The sequence below is a fragment of the Narcine bancroftii genome, chromosome 12, assembly GCF_036971445.1.
Source record: "Narcine bancroftii isolate sNarBan1 chromosome 12, sNarBan1.hap1, whole genome shotgun sequence".
Lineage (NCBI taxonomy): Eukaryota > Metazoa > Chordata > Chondrichthyes > Torpediniformes > Narcinidae > Narcine > Narcine bancroftii.
The window spans coordinates 28,356,045-28,373,159 of record NC_091480.1 but is presented as its reverse complement, the minus strand read 5'-3'; the positions used below and the strand labels follow the sequence as shown (position 1 = coordinate 28,373,159).

The 17,115-nt window shown below is 42.4% G+C and overlaps 1 protein-coding gene and 1 long non-coding RNA gene across 16 annotated transcripts in view; both read left to right on the top strand.

Moving 5' to 3' along the window:
* The first annotated feature begins 6,255 nt into the window (after positions 1-6,255).
* On the top strand, positions 6,256-10,700 carry LOC138746723 (uncharacterized). Of its 5 annotated transcripts, none has more exons than XR_011347066.1 (3): positions 6,256-6,439; positions 9,455-9,573; positions 10,159-10,700. It is a non-coding gene; the product is annotated as an uncharacterized lncRNA (long non-coding RNA). The 5 variants fall into 5 exon arrangements; XR_011347065.1 differs by lacking the exon at positions 6,256-6,439 and adding an exon at positions 8,089-9,018; XR_011347064.1 differs by lacking the exon at positions 6,256-6,439 and adding an exon at positions 9,029-9,195.
* Positions 10,701-12,935: 2,235 nt separating this feature from the next.
* tnrc18 (trinucleotide repeat containing 18) overlaps positions 12,936-17,115 on the top strand; it is a 174,086-nt gene continuing 169,906 nt past the window's right edge. For 8 of the 11 annotated variants that reach the window (XM_069905054.1, XM_069905056.1, XM_069905051.1 and 5 more), the window contains exons 1-2: positions 13,082-13,120; positions 14,715-15,045. In XM_069905054.1, the coding sequence (XP_069761155.1) occupies positions 14,844-15,045 (202 nt within the window). In that variant the 5' untranslated portion in view covers positions 13,082-13,120; positions 14,715-14,843. Of the gene's footprint in view, positions 13,003-13,081; positions 13,121-13,191; positions 13,277-14,402; positions 14,473-14,714; positions 15,046-17,115 lie in introns of those variants that run through there. The other 3 variants (XM_069905046.1, XM_069905047.1, XM_069905045.1) reach the window with 3 other exon arrangements.

Below are 17,115 nucleotides of genomic sequence, written 5' to 3'. Positions count from 1 at the left end.
TCCTTTCTATCAAGGCTGCCGGAAAGAACCCCAATTATGCGCGTTGGTTGGAGGCGAATCCTAGAGGGCATTCCGTTCTCTAATCAATTCAACAGCGAACTTGACAAAAAGTGGGCTTTACCTTTACCAAACAAAAGTATCGGAGGACTGAAAGAGCGCAAAGAAGCTTAAGAAAACAGTCCGTATCGTGTCGCATTTCGCGCAACATTACCGCCCGCCCAAGTGTTAGTAGACCAGTTCGAATCCAGCCGCTTTTGACAAACAACCTTGGTGCAGATTGTTCTGCCCGTGTGAGATCCGCTTCGGCTGTTTCAGATAGTCACCCTTTGCCTTCACCACCCCCTCCTTCCCTCCCTCCTTCCTCTGTCTGGGTTTTTTTTTGCAGAGGTTGGAATCGGGCCAAAACTCACTGAACCTTGATGGAGCGATGCAATTCTGCAATGGAAATTGAATCCCAGACTCCTCCGCTTTTTCCTTCATCTCGTTGGACTCGCCACGGTTTTGAAGCTAGATAGTTTGAAAGGAGAGGCTGGGGGATGGGAAGAAATGAATGCGGCATGTATTTACAGGTCGATGGTGACCTCGATCCCGTGGCCTATAATAAAGTCTTCACATCTGTCGTTCAAAGCGTCGGCTGTAATGGGCTGCATTCCCAGCATTGGATGTTTTGCAAGGTTATGTGTGGTGTAGATTATTGTGGCGGTGAATTTTAGGTAATAATTTCCTCCCTTCAAAAGTATTTATTTAGAGGACAGGTTGTACGAGAAACCCGGAACACCTTTCGAAAAAAACATCAGTTCCGATTGTTTTCCATTGAAAAACTTTCCCCGCACGTAAACCGAACTTAATGATGCGATCGCTCTTCGTAGCTCGAACCGGCTCCCTCTGACTAAAGGCCTTCGACCTGAAATCTTACCCCTGTTTATTTTTCTCACAAACCCTGTTTGACTTGCTGAGCATTTTCTGTTCATTGCGATTTACATCTGCATTTTTAAAAATCCTTACGCGTCAAGCGAGCCACTGTCTGATTATGTAAATATAATCACTGATTTGTTTTTATTTACGCACAATAACCGAATTAAAAGATTCTGCCTGGCTACATGTTAATCAAATGGTCGGCTCGTTACACATTATTAAACTAACGACGCTGTGACCCGGCTTTCCATTGCCCTGCACCCCTCACCCCTCCCCACCCCCACCTCCGGAAATAAAGACGGGACTGTTGGCATCCGGCACCGTTTAACCCAGCACGAATTATTCTCTTTGTAGACTTCTCAGACTGCTTGTTAACGGGGACTATTTATATTTAAATTCATTTTCAAACTTTGTAAAGAGAATGTCAGAGATTCGCAGACGTGTTGAAAACTCCCAAAAGCGGACAATTGGCACTGGGCAGGTATTCATAATATTAGCAGGACGTTTGTGGGTGTAGATGTGTGTGCGTGTTTCTGCCTGTGTGGGTGGTGGTGGGTGTATATTTGTGTTTGGTGTATGTGTGTGTGTGGGGGGGGGGGAGGGGGGTTAGAGTGTGTGTTTGTGGGGTTTGTGTGGGTATCTGTTTGGTGTGTGTGCGGGGTACAGTGGGTGTGTGTGTGTGTGGGGGTGGAATGGGTGAGTGTCTGTGTGTGGTATATGTGTGTGGGTGTCTGTGTGTGTGGGGGTGGAATGGGTGAGTGTCTGTGTGTGGTATATGTGTGTTTGGTGTGTGAGGGAGTCTGTGTTTGGTGTGTGTGGGGGTGGAATGGGTGTGAGTCTGTGTGTGGTATATGTGTGTGGGTGTCTGTGTGTGATATATGTGTGTTTGGTGTGTGAGGGAGTCTGTGTTTGGTGTGTGTGGGGGTGGAATGGGTGTGAGTCTGTGTGTGGTATATGTGTGTGGGTGTCTGTGTGTGTGGGGGTGGAATGGATGTGTGTCTGTGTGTGGTATATGTGTGTTTGGTGTGTGTAGGAGTCTGTGTTTGGTGTGTGTGGGGGTGGAATGGGTGTGAGTCTGTGTGTGGTATATGTGTGTGGGTGTCTGTGTGTGTGGGGGTGGAATGGGTGTGTGTCTGTGTGTGGTATATGTGTGTGGGTGTCTGTGTGTGATATATGTGTGTTTGGTGTGTGAGGGAGTCTGTGTTTGGTGTGTGTGGGGGTGGAATGGGTGTGAGTCTGTGTGTGGTATATGTGTGTGGGTGTCTGTGTGTGTGGGGGTGGAATGGATGTGTGTCTGTGTGTGGTATATGTGTGTAGGAGTCTGTGTTTGGTGTGTGGGGGTGGAATGGGTGTGTGTCTGTGTGTGGTATATGTGTTTGGTGTGTGTAGGTGTCTGTGTTTGGTGTGTGTGGGTGTCTGTGTTTGATGTGTGTGAGGTAGGGGTATGTGTCTGTGTGGTATATGTTTGAAGGTGTGTGTGGGTATCTGTGTGGGGTGGGGGCGTTTATCTCTGTGTGGGGTGTGGTCTGTGTGGGGTGGGGGCGTGTATGTATCTGTATGTGGGGTGGAGGTGTGTGGGTGTGGAGGGGGTGGGGAGGGCGAGATCGCTAACAGAGATTCTTCGCCAATTGTGGCCTGTCAATGTCAAGCCAAATTCTTCTATGTAAATTCAGCCGATTTGATAGAAAACCGTCGGTTTTCTGAATATTGGAAATATAAAGTTTATGAAGAAAACTGACAAGTTGACGTAATCATGACGAAAGGTTCTCAGGCTTTATGTTTTTTTGTGAAATTTGTCCTTTATTCGCATAATACTAGCACTAAGTGTTTTCACCCAGAAAAAAAACGAGAGACGTGTGTGAAACTTCCTCAAATTCGGATGACTCTGTTGGTTTTAAGATGTACCCTTTCACAGACATACGATGTACACGTTGCCAGTTATATTTGAATCATTCATTGTTATTCCCCCTCCCCCGCCCTTCAACTCTGGTGAAATAATCTTCACTGAGTTTCAAATGGAGAACCTAGCACTGCCGTTTTTTGCCTCTGTACTTCTGTGTTATGGGTCACTACGTTTGACTTGCGCTATGAGACCGTCTCTAAAAGAAATGTTCTTAACACATAGCTGAAGTAACGATGGACAATCTGGATTTTTACCAAGTCCCAAGACGCTCCATGAATCAATTTTCTATCTGTACAAGGACTTCACATTCCTAAATTATTCAAAATGTACGTTTTCTTACCAGCAAATGGCGTTATTAAAATATTGTAGATAAACATTGTAAATTAATATTTTATCCTTTTCATGTATCTACATTTTTTTCTCAACCAGGCAATGTTTTTTGCATAACTGGTTTACGTCGTTACCACATCGTCAATATTGTTATCCTGTTGCTATGTAATTGCATAAACACTTTGCTTTTATATATTCTACACTGGCATGTTGTTATCGTATGATCAACAGGAAACTTCTTATAAAGCTTGCCCTAGCACATTCATAAAAGACGGGGGAAAATACACCCAATCTTTATCCGTGGTCATCGAAGATCTTTATGTCCTATTGTGTCAACCCCATGAATCTCAAGGAGTGGGAATCTTCTGGCGTCAATAATAATATCTCGATTAATAGCATAATTTCACGTAATTTGAAAGACAGAGAGGACTATATATTGATATCCAAGTATTGATATTCCGATACAAAATTTGGATGCATTCAGAACAACCACTACTAAGATATGCATCTGGCTCAGATCTTGAATTCTGATCGTTTATCCGTACTATGTTATTCTGGGAACGCTTCGTACCGAAATAATAAACCGTCTTACATTAGAACTTTCCGGTTAAAATCAGATTAGCTGTTTCACATAAAACAGCATCGGCATGAATTTCTATTACCTACGTTAGAACTGTCAATTCCAGACTTAAATTACTGGGTTGGTCTAAAGACTTTATGCCACTAGTAAGTTCGGAATGGAGACACTCCCATTTCCTCTCCATTCACTTGGCTATTCGTGATGGTCACCACTGTTTAAATACAATAGTCATTCGCTCTTTTTGAGAGAGGTGGGGTAAAGTCTTAAATTTAGAGAATGTTAGTCTGAAATGCAAATACGTCTTCATTCTCCTGGGGCTAAAATCGCTTAAATAAATGAACAATAACAACGTTTAGAGCAACAAAAATCTAAGCAACAGCCACATGGTGAACAGAAACACAACTGTACTTTTGTTTCCTTCTGTGATGGAAATAAAGCCTCAATTCAACAAGCCATTTAAAATTAAGTGCGCTTATTTCCTCTTTTTGAGAACATTTTCTTCAGGTGTAAGGCGCTACAGATAGTAGCCATAGATCACGAAAACCACAAGCCCACAGTTTCTGAAACTGCTTGCTACCTTTTCTTGAAACTACTTTCAATGGGGAGAGGTGGGTGGGAGGGGAAGGAATGAATTCATTAAAAAATAAATCTGTTAATTATTCAAATGTGGAAAATATTTATAAGCCTTCCACCTTCTGGTATGGTGCCTTGAATTCTTTACACCTAGAATTTTCCTTTTATGGGATTAATTTAAATATAGATCGATTTTCGTGACATCAAAAGGCCGAGCATCACCTCGGGTCATCCGTGTCACCATTATATTGGCCTTCAGTGTATGTGTAGATATTAAGTACAACCAAATGCATCACCAGGTAACCGGACTAATGGACTGGTGCCGGAGAGAGCAAGTAATAAGTGGTGTATTATGAAGTTTTACTGAGAAAATGTCTTTGTGTCCTACATTTGTGACGGCTACATTTTCTCTGTAGAATGTGTGGTACTCCACACATCAGGAATCACACACATTACAGTACGCGCAAGAGAATGGCATTCTAAATGTCAGAAAGCGTTTTGCGGATTTCAAGCAACACGGGGGGGGGGGGGGGGGGGTGGGGGGGGGGGGAGGGGTGTCACATGAGATGAGATGTCCTTTTGCTCTTCCATATAAATTCTGCTATATTTTGCTCATAATTAAAATGAAAGAAATGAGATATTCGTCATTTTACTGCTGAAGTCGTCTCTTGGAACATTTGCGATATAAAAAGCTGAAGAAAGAGACACCCCAAAAAAATAGGTAAAGCGGCAAAACGTATCTCATAGGAAAAGCAAATAAAGATGGAAAGTGCAGATAAACTCGCCTTTCTTGGTTCAGACGCTTTCCTTGTGTTGAGTGATTTCATTTGGACAGATCCCGTGCCCCTTCACTTTACCCACTCTTTCGCTCAGCCCCCTCCCCCCCCCCCCCCCCATGCCATTAAATTAGCCTCTCTTTCTCTCCTGTTCCCATTTTAATTCTCCAACACTATTTATTCCCCAGAGCTGGTTGATTACCGTCTCCTATCTTGTTACCACTCTGTCCTTCTCTCTCAGCCCCTCCACATTCGGTTTTCACATCTTCCACGATTCATTCGCAAGGAACCAGCTGATATCGGACACTCATTAGGAAACAGATGAGGCACAGTTTTGTACCAGCATGCAAAGATCCTTTTATTCCCCCATAATAAATCAAGTAATGCAGACAGAGACAGCGTGGAGAAAATAATGAATACACAAGAATTTGCGTTTGGAATTTTTTTTTCTGTTACGTTATCACCTTAGCGAGATGGACCATCTCAAAATCCATGCATTATTTATCAATGTATACTTAATAGAATGTATATTCTCTGCTATTTTAAGGGTAGAAACCATTGTCCAGTGCTTAATATTTTTCAGAAGAAACAGACGGTTGTAGATTTGCTCATTTCTGATCATTCAATTATCTACATATTTACAATTCTATGGATTATTGTCGCATTTCATATCCGGACACCTGACGATTGCCTGTGAATGCTGTGATTATGTGGAATACTCCGACGTGAGAAGTTGGTTATTCACAAAAATCTAGGGCTTGGGCCGCAAACCTTGCTTACACACACCCTTAACTCCTATGGACGCTGTGTGACCTCCGGCATTTTTGAGTTTTTAACTCCAATCACAGCGTCTGCAGACTTTCCCCCTGTTAATTTCACGACAGTTTCTGAATCAACTGGTGGCTTTGGCTAAAATGTACCATGGCTCCTGCACTCATATGTAAGTGACCTGGGTGGGTGCGGGATCTAAAATGTTACGAAGGATGAAACGATCGCAGGTATTTATTTAAAGGCGCCGTTGACAATACACCGATTGTTGATTCTCGATGTGTAATGTTAATAAGTTATAACGGAACAACACACACAAAAAGAGAGTCGCTTTAACTGAATGGGAGATGTAGAAAATGTCCTGTACTCTAAATATTAAATCCTTATGGTCGGTATTAAGGCTTTCGCCTGCATGCCCTAACAAGCCCCATAACTTCGATCACGAGTTATACCAGAGGCGGGCACCGAAACTCCTCCACAATTCTCTGTAAACTCACAGCAAGTTATTTTCCAGGAAGCCAGCGACTCTGAGAGAGTTTGTTTTCCAACATCGGATGTTGGCTGCCTTTCTAATGATGGGGGAGAGCACGTGAGGTAAAAACTCGCCCTCAGCCACGTCCCTGGTGCCACACACTGGATCAGGTTATCGAAAACCTCGGTCGCTCATCAGATTAGATTTTCTGACCCCACCATCCTTTCCCTTCTCAGCAACCATCAAGCTCTACACGATTTTTTTTTATTGTTTATGAAACGCTCCTTCTCGTTCTCGAGATGAATGGTCTGATTTATTATCCTGGCTATTCTGTGTCCGACATCTGCTTTATCTCTCCCCTAACACACACACACACACACACACACAGAGGACGGTCCGAAAGAAACTGCAGTGCATATTGCAGAAGTAAAAGCGACAGCGAAAGCCACCTGACGTGGTCATTATGGACCACTGGGAATTTTTCGAAACTGGTCGCCGGCAAATTGATAGAATCCGTTCGTTGACGTTACATTAATTTAAAGAGCGAGCATTTGGGAGCGAGTTGCCTTCACGATTGACTAGGGCGATAGAAAAGTGAAATGGCAGCAACTGATCGGGTCCGACCGAGCGAGTTGAGGTTTTTGCGATAAGTTGCATTAGCAATAGTACCCGCGCGTAAACATGGGATGTCCCAGCGTGTTCAATGTGCACCCTCTGTCATTGATTTGGTGCATTGTCTTTGGCTGTCTGCTGGCATTTAGACTTTTTAGTGCACTTTTTGTCAAAATGAATTCATAAGTACTGATGAGCGACTCACAGGGCAAGCAAAGAGGGTCTTTCGAACTCCAGTAAATATTTTTAACATAACGCTATGATCGAATATAACTGGATAAAATCGTATTTTAAATTGTCTTCATTTTGTACGTTTTATTTATATAATACTCCGCAAAACAGTTTAGAGAGAGAGAAGTCAATAGCTCATTACACCAGTAAACAGGTTTCGTCAACCAGCAATATATTTGCAACGTCTGGTAGGGGTTAAATCCAACGCACTCTCCAGTTAACTTGTAACGATTGTCTAATATTTTGGGGGAAGATATTTTACGTGGAAAACGTAGAAATAATTTCAGAGATTTTTATAAAAGCCCCAGAGGCGGGTAAAAAGACAATGGCTTTGGAAATCCTGTTTTCTGAAACAGCCAGGAAGGATTTCGACTAGGACACTTTAGAGATTGATTTAACTTTAAGCGATGAAAAATAAAGCAAAACACTAATACGAGAACATCAAGGTCCACTATTACATTTGTAAAATGAACAATTTTTAGACGACCCGATTTAATCTTGCGGTAATAGGGAACTTTTTTTTGTTCCCGAAAGCTTGCTCTCAAATTCCTACTAATCTTCAACATTCTATTTCAACCGCTCCACCCGCCACACCACATCTCCCCCCACCCCCCCATGAGCACACACGAACACATATACAACCATTTTTGTTTGCACAAAAGAGATTCTGGAAATCCAGATTTATAGCGATGTTAATGAAAATAACAACGTGTTTATGTTCGCTGCCAAAACCACTCCAGTGAAAGCAGTCAACACATACTCTCCGGTGAGACATATTTCCACTCAAAGAATCGCTAATCGTAGAGCGCGAGTCCTAGTCTAATGCGAAATTCGCATCAGTTGTTTCATCTGAAATAACAACAGCAAACAGTATACATTTTATGTGTCTTGCTTTCTTAGTCGGCTCCACTGGAAGGAAGGTCAAAGAACACATGCGATTCATGTAGACAAGTTAACTGTCTAGACCTCATATCTAATGACTTCACGTTCTTCTATTCTGTCGTTCTAAGGCGGAGACGTATTGATCGAAGTTATTTCGGTTTTCAATGCGTTTGCTTGAAGAATTATGTAAAATGTCCTTTCCCTGTCCTATGCTCCTTGAATAGAATCTCTTTCGGAATATCGCCAGGTATACTAGACCTTTTAAAATCTATATGCAACTATAGTGGGAAATGTTTCCTGACCACATCAAATATTGTTGTCCGTTTTAAAATCCAATTGCGATGCATTATATGACCATCTATTTAAAGTTTATTTCCATGCTGCAGAAGGTCAAGTTATTGTTACCCCACAATATTTGGAACTGAAATGAATAGACAATATTCGGCAACATTCTTCCTGAAGCAAAGGGGGATTCTATCCGATCTTTTTTAGTTTGCCGTTCCATTGATGCTTTGCTAACTTCACTTTAACCGAAGGGTATTATAGATAGGGTCACTACCTATGTCCTCGCTGGAGAGAACACAAACTAGAACTACCGTTTCAAAAAATATTTTCCAATTATGTGACAGTTGATCAGTAAAACAAATATAATGCGCTAACGGTAGAAGCGGAGTCAGCTATTGCACGTGTTTATCAAGAGCTTCAGCCAGGCAATGAAATGCCATTCATATGCACCAGGGTCCGTCATCCTCTGATATCGTTAAGAAGCAGCAACCTTTATCCGGTTTACTGAAGTTCAGGTAAGCTCGCTAAAGCCGCAGCTGCCCCCACCCGCCCCACCCAAGCTCAGCAGGAACCGACGTGACAGAAAACGTCCAAACAAGATACAGAAAGAATGGTGTCAAAGGCTGATTTGTTGACCGCTGAATCATTTCATTAGATCAACGCGCCGCTTCGTCTTCTTCACTCAAAAGAAGTAAGGTTTAAAACACGCCTCGTTCTGTCAACCCCTCCCCCTTCAGTTGAATGTGAAAAGTCAACCACAATAGCATTCTTATCTGCAGATAGGCTCAACCAGTTCTCTCCGGTTGCGCTGGGAGCTGCAGATAGGCGATTTTTGATATCGCACTGCAACATAAAGTAACGTTCTGGGGTACGTGTGCTGTGCTTTCCAAGGCGGTAATGTCGTAACGCAAGACTTGGCCTAAAGATATTAAGTTTGTCAAGAGTATGAAAAATAGATGGCATATTTTGCAGTCCGTTCTGAATCGACATGGAGCAGACATCTCGTTAATGATTGCACGACACTATTATTCCTGCGCAGCAATACATTTATCTTAGCAACCAAGCGCTCACATTCAATTCATAATTCACTTTCGTCTAATCGCTTCTTTCTCACAAATATGCTGCAGGATGGAAGCACGCGGTCAGTATTTTCATTCAAATCGATTGTGCGGAATCTGGATGGTGGCAAATAAATGGGTTCAAAAGAAAGAGCATCGCCCTGACATCATTTACTGTGGTCAGTCCGGTGAGATTTATTGCCGCCACTGTACCTCTGATCTCGTGCTTTGCGAAGAAGTGTTTGCAATTCAAATATCCGGGGAAATTAACTGATTTAAATCAATGAGCGTGCACACACTCGCAAATAAGGGAGAGAATATTACGTTTACCCTGGCAAATATCAACGGGGCAAAGTCGACGTTATCGATTGCATCCCAAGGTTACTGAATACATACACCCCCAACCTCCATTCGCACGGGTTTTCATATTGAGGCAAAGTTCGGGAAGATCTTTGCTTTCGCGAGTTCTCAAATCCAAATTCATAAACCTGCACAGGCAGAAAGGCTGGAATGGCATGTGGTGGCGACAGACAAGCATGTGAGCAGGAGGACAGTTCGCTGTTCATGCGGATCCTAATTATAAGCCTCTCACTAGAATTTCTATCATGAAGCATCTCCCGGTTTATTCCATACGATCTGAAGAGAAACTAGGGTTGGAGAGATTATCAAAGACTCTGTTGATTGACACACAGGGACCTGGAGCAGCAAGCCAAGCGGGTGATCTATAATATTCAACTTTGAAAGTTTTACTCGTGCTTTTTTTTCCTTTTCAGAACAACCTCTGCTGCGGTATCAAGATGATCTTCTCCACGTCAACACTGCGATGCTTTATATAGCAGGCATCAAGTAACATGAATCCAATCAACCATACTGTGGGTGCAAAATATTGGATTGAGGTTCAGTGCTAGCGGGCAGTATCTTGGTGATCATTGCTCTGTTTACACGGGACGCGGCTGCATCAGCTTTTATCGAAGATTTTAAGTACATATTAATTTTTACTTATGTGTACTCTGGCTGGCGCCAAGGACACAGGCGTTGCTCAAGAGAATCGCCCTTTTATTTCTTAAAAAGGAAACTCTCGTGGAGTATATTTATTTTTGAAACACCCATGGATCTGGTAAAAGATTTGCCAGAGTTGTTAATGATTTCTATTTCAATGGTGTATTTTTTAAAAAAAACCGTGGCCCTCCTTTTCCATCCTGTAATCTTGTTGCTTTCGTTGGCATTTGAAAATCCATAAACTAACGCGGGCCGTGATATATTTAAACCATAGCAGAATATAGACTGAATTGAATAAAATCTTACAAATTTAAAATGACTGCACATTTTTCTCTCTCCCACAAAGCTGGGATAGCCACTCCAACCAGCAGTGAACGCACGCAATATGATTCAGATGACCAAGACTCAGTGCATTGCATCCACTTTACAGCCAATCACAAGTTACAAAAATCGCATGTTAAAACGTTTTTACACATTGGAACCAGGACGACCTTTTTTTCAGCTCAAGCACAAATGCCTGTTTCAGACCTTGGGGGAAGAAACCGAAGGCTCAGATCTAATTTGCTCTGCTCTCCCTGTTGCTGATCACTCGGTTCACTTTTTGAGCGTTTCAGGCTGGCGGAGGTGGTGAGTTACGTGGAGTGAATGTGACATTCATTCGTTTGACCAACTTATCCGCAGTCCTCGCTTTGTCATCGCCGCCAAGGCCCTCTCTAAACCCGAGAGTTGGAGCTGAGTGACTTTCCCAAATATCGATTCAGTGGCGTCAATCCTCTAAACAGCCTTTTCCTCGGTGCTGGGGGAGGGGTGGGGGGGAGAAAGAATCGTTGAATTTCGACTGCCAGCCCACCCTGGATTCCAAAATCTCTTCAATTTTGTCATTTAAAAAAAACTAAGCAATGGCTTTGAATTTGCCTGCAGGGCCATAATTTTTTCTGTGAACGCAAAGATTCTATAAATAAACGTGAAAGTTATTTGTAGGGCATTGCACTGAGAGAAAGAGAATGCATTGTGTAAACTGGGAAAAGTTTTTTCTCTACCACCCCCCCCCCCCCCGGGTTGCAATCGCCACATATCTTTCTAATTCCAACACCCTGCCACGTGTTATTAATGTCTGCCAGAGAAGCAGAGAATGTATTTGCCAGCAAACGAAGACGCCATCGAACATTCGTCACGTAAGCAAGGCTATTTACTGTGGCTTCGTTTAACGGCTATTAAAGAAAAGCCTTCAACTCAAGGTCGAACTCCCAACCCAATGGCTGTATAGAAAACATAGAGCACAATAAATATAGCCGGGTAACCTTGCAGGCAGCAGTTTGCCCTTCATTCCCCATTCCTCAAACATGGCTCCCAACTGACCGAGAGTATTATTATGATTTGATATCTATTAAAAACACAGCCACGGTTCAACCTGTCCTCAACACGCACATGATGCATTGAAGAGTTCAATTAAAGCATCAGACAGACAGTCGTAGCTCGATAATTGAAGAGAAACGAAGTTTTAAACTCATTACAATCCCGTTTCTCGCTCCATCCACGCACATCACAGACACAAAGACAAATGCACAGGTCGAGCTCGTTATCAACCGGATGATTTATTGTTATATACATACCTAATCACATTATAGCTTCTGTTGGATCCCAGTGTATTAAGCAATTGAGAAAAACTGGGGAACAGAGAGAAAAAAAATACACGCCGCGCTAAATGTAACCAATTGTCTTAAGATTCCACAGTACACAAAGAATCCACGGAGCAGGCGTTGCGTTTAATTACAGGATGGGATGCAATGCATTGATTTTCTACATTTTAAAATACAGCAGCATTTTTCCCCCCATTAGAACAGAAAGGAAGGGGGGGGGAAATAAGTTGGAAGGAAGCTGTCAGTCATTACTGCTCCATTGATCATTCACAATCTTCTGCATTCTGCTGTTGCCATCAGTCAATCCGCATTAATTGTCCCTCCCCTCCCCCTCTCTGGGCGTCTCTCTCTCTCTCTCTCTCTCTCTCTCTCGCTTTCTATCTCGATCCTGTCGCCAATTTGAGACAAACACAACGCTGATGAGTCCTTCAGAAGTTGCTTTTCTTTCATTCGAGGCGCGATTGTGCCTGGGAGATATTCAGATGAGCTCTTCCAAACATTCAGACGGTTGTTCCCCTGGCGCTCGGGGAGCTCATTACTATTTTAGTCCCCTTCCTTGTGTTGGGGAAGTTGAGGAACTTGAAACCGCCCGGAAAAAAAAACACCAGACAACACAGCGAGGCAGCGTGGATGGGGAACTTGAAACTCCTCGCCAGCTTCTTATTACTATTTTGATCATTCACGAGAGAATGGGAGACCTCGAAACCGCACTATACTGAGTACTATTGTGATCGTTCAATGCTGTACAAAGGATCGCCTTGAAACCTCCCGTGCTCTCTAATTGGTTTTTCAGGGACGTCGCGAGGGTGAGCTGGCCCCGGGCCAATCAGAGGCGTGTTTATATTGATTGATTGGCAGCTGGCGCGGCCAATCGGAGCGTTATTGACACGGGGTGATTGACAGGAGGCAGGCGGTGGCGAAACAATGTGTGCTTCATTGCAAAAAGAGAGTTTGGAAGACTGGCTAGAGTTGAAAGAGGTTTTTGTATTTTGTTTTCTGTATGGCGATTCCAGAAATTGCGATCACCTCTACCTTGGATTAAAATAAACGGGGGGGAGGGGGGGAATCTACTTAGCTGTCTGAATCGTCCATAAAAGTGAGTAAAGTTTCGCATCTAACTATTGTATGGGGTGAGATGTGAAGTCATGGGAAGGCGCGCAAACCGTGCACCACATTGATTCTGGGCGCATTCGCACAAATTTTGGATGGGGAAGTGAGATTCTGCAGAACACTGGACGTTGCTGAGATAGAGGTGGGATTTTTCTTATAGGCAGTATTTTCCTGCTGTCGAAGCGGCTGCCTAACTCCCCACTGAAGTTAGACTGGATCTTTTGTAACAGCAAGAGGATCAATGCTACTCGCTTTGCTTCAAAAAGAAAGATCCATTTTCATTTTATGGCTAAAATGTTAAGTGCAAATAACCAAAGGTGGACGCGTAGATTCTTCTACCCCACCAAAAAAGAATAATGTCTTTTCTTTTAATGCTCCACGGTAGACGTGGATTGCAATTGATTGTACTCTCTGAGCAAATGCCTGTTTTTAATTAAAATCAAAATTTAGAGAGTTTCATGAAACACTGGCCAAAATCCGAGGTAGGAAAACAAAGCGACCAAAAGGATTCAGTTGGCAATGTGGCCAAAAGTTCTCGGCAGAAAAATCCTTCGATTCCATGCGAAGACGTTTTAGCATGAATGCCTGCTGTGTGCACTTTGGGATGATTTACACGCCTAACCGATGGGTTTTAGGGACTTGCATGTTTTTTTTTCCCCCCACCTCGCAGTCACGGGTGGGAATGAACTTGGGATTTTAGGACCTGCAAAAAAAAACCAAAATCACGACGATAAAACAATTGTACTCTTTACTGAGGAAAGGAGTCTGCTGAATGAAACGTAGGAATTGAAATAGTTTAATTAGATTGGGTGGAGGATAAACGTTATTTTTAATCAACTATTTCCCTCTGTGTTTCAGGGTACAGCCAAAATATCAGAAGGTCTCATTCTTTCAGCACTTCTCAATTGCTTTTTTAAAATATATATTCATTTTTATTATGGAATCTGATGATGCAAAATATGACTTTAAACATCTTAAAATATCATCTTTTTGTCCAGAGTTTTAAAAAGCTATTGGCTTCAGAATGTAACCATCTCTTAATTTTAAGAGACAACACGTTTGCTGTTCTCCCCCCCCCCCATATCCACTCGCTGCTCCAGTACCTTTATTTTTAAAACTATGTGGCCACGGTGACAATCGGCAGTTAAAAAATAAAGCTGGGGAGATGACCTAAAATCCTGATTGAATGCATTTCTGCAGTCGAATGGGCGGGAGTTGTCGCATAATTGTCTTTTAAGAATCGGGCAAAAAGCAGTATTTAGTGATCCATGCATTCAGTATGCCAGACAGAATTCGAAGTCAAAGGATCTAACAGTTTCCAAAAAGACGGAACTTACGGTAAAGTCTTAAAAACTGCATGGCCTGTGCACTAATATATACTTAATTACAATTTAAGAAAGAAGGCTCGTGAGCTGAATATGAGGTATTTTTAAAAAGTTGAACTTTTTAAATGTAATTTTCTCCCTTTTTAAAATAAAATTAAATTCTACGTTTAGTAAAATGCTTCTGAACGATCGGTTTTTATATTTTTTATTGGATTGTATAGATTGAAGGAATGTTTCTCTCTTCTTCTTGCACAGATGCTGTTCAGAATAGCGCAAACAAAACCTGATAATATGCTTGCTAATCTTGGGCCCATCCAGTAGCCTGAATTAAACAGGAGGGATTTGTTCCGAGGCAGAGTTCAAAAGAATCACATTTGACTCATTATGGATGGGAGAGATTTCGGCCATCACCGGACAGTTCACGTCCCGTCTCCACTGCTCACTGGGCTGGGCATGGAGGCGCACAGGGTCGGCGCGCCAGGCGGCAGGATCGTTTCCTCGGCCGGCCACCTTAGCTCGGCGCTCGGGTCTCATCTTCCCCCGGGCAAGTACCTTTCTTCGCCGGTTTCGGTTCATGGACATTCGGGTAAGTGGAACCTTGCCTTCCTCTCACCGATCTCCATGTTTTTACTGCTTTAAAAATCTGCATTACTTCTGAACCTGGTATTTTGTATTTTCTAAGAAAAACAATGATTTTTCAAAACCACGAGGATTTGCTTAGTAAAAAACAGTCCCTCCTTTGGCGGAGGGAAGGGATATTGGAAGGTTTTAAAAAGTTTGCTTGGAACTTCTGTAAACTTTATTGTCAAATGATTTTGTACCTAAATTGTGCCATCATTTAATGGATAATAATACTTCGGGGTCAAATGTTTCCTATCCAGATCTCATTGGCTGTAATCAGGTGCTCATGAGTCGTTTCCCTTTTTATCAAAAATGTGTAGCGCATTCGAAATACCTTTGCCTCCATTGAGCTGGTGGTGTGTTTAAAATCAACACAGGACCGCCAGACTAGAAACACCGAACTGCAGAATATAAATGAAGGAAATGGCGTCCCTTTGGAGCTCTCTGTGGCTTAGAACTAAGCGAGAGGACCTTATGTTACTTGTGATAATATTGCTAGGGTGCTAAGCTTTAATTATATTGAACGACGCCGATGGGAAAGGTTGGAGTATATAGGTTACAGATATATACTCCTAACTCTGAAATCCAATTGAGACAGCATTTTAGAATGTGTGGCATTGATGAGAAACATTTTGGGACAAGGTTGTATCTTACCTGGAAACTTGCGTTTCTATTTTTGGGGCAAGGTTGTATCTTACCTGGAAACTTGCGTTTCTATTTTCGAATCTCACCTTTTTACATACGAGAAGCGTGCTGCCTCGTACAAGTAGCTCAGCTAACATTAAGTCGACCATGATTCCGAAGTAACATTTGAACACTTGCCTGTGATTGGGATCTCTTTACTGCATTCAATGCTACGGTATAAATACCCAAACATCTAAAAATACAGACGCTGCGAGACGGACTGAGTTCCTCCAGCATTTCTGTGTGTTTTTAATCTAAAAATACAGGCCGATTTAAAGCAGAGAGAAAGCAATGGTCGAATCCATTGCCAGGTTGAAGATAGAAAGAGTTGTGGTAAAATAGAAGGAAGCTCCCTAAAGTCAAACAAGCGATCTGAATGGATAGGAATTTCAAATCGGATTAAACTGCAAACAACTTTTTTTTGGGGGGGTGGGGGGAGTGTGAATTCAAACAAGTACTCGAACCTTTTGTCTGAAAGCCCAGTTCTAATTTCTCTCTAAATGGGTTCCTTTTTGTATGTAAATACACAAAGCACTGGTCACAATTAAATGCTGACAACATTCGTTAGTGCTTTTTATCATTTCGGCAGAAAGATAGCGAAGTTAAAAAGTTTGGGCAATGTTTACAGAGATAGGATTTTGGTTTCGAGCTGGTGACATATGCTATATACTGCTAAATCTCATTTGATTTATTTATTTTAGAAAGTTTATGCCAGGAAATTGATATTAAATACACAGGACACATTCCAAAAACATAGCAGACATAAACCGGAGGAAAGCTCGACATTACTGTGGCGGTTGTGGGGGGGGGGGGGGGGGGTGAAGTTGTTGTTAAGGGGTCCCATGCCAACTGGTTAAATGAATTGTAAATGTTTCTCGAGGAAGCTGCGCCTCGCTGACTATTTTTTCCCTCAAGCATGCAAATTGTCTGACATTCACGCTTGTTAAGGTGATTAGAACTGCCCAGATTGAAAGTGCACCTTTGTGTGAGAAAACACTGGTGGGGCTGGGAACAAAAAGCACCAAACATGCCATTTGCGGAATTACATTCATTTCTTGGTATGAGTATATCTCAATATCTGTTTATATAACAGGCCAAACTGATTCGCAGGCTGCTGGCCATTCCCGCAAGATCGCGGAACAGCGGCACGTCCGCCTTGAGATTGAATTATAGCGAATATTTAAGTGCAGACCTTAATTCATTTTAGATCGTTAACTGTTTACAATCGGACCTTCACTGCCGTGTGACGGCTTAATTGGTGATATTTTGAAGTTGTCTCATTATCAAACGCAAATGACTTCTTAAAAAAAGTTTCAATTACCCCCTTCCACCCCGAAAATCCCTTCTTCAG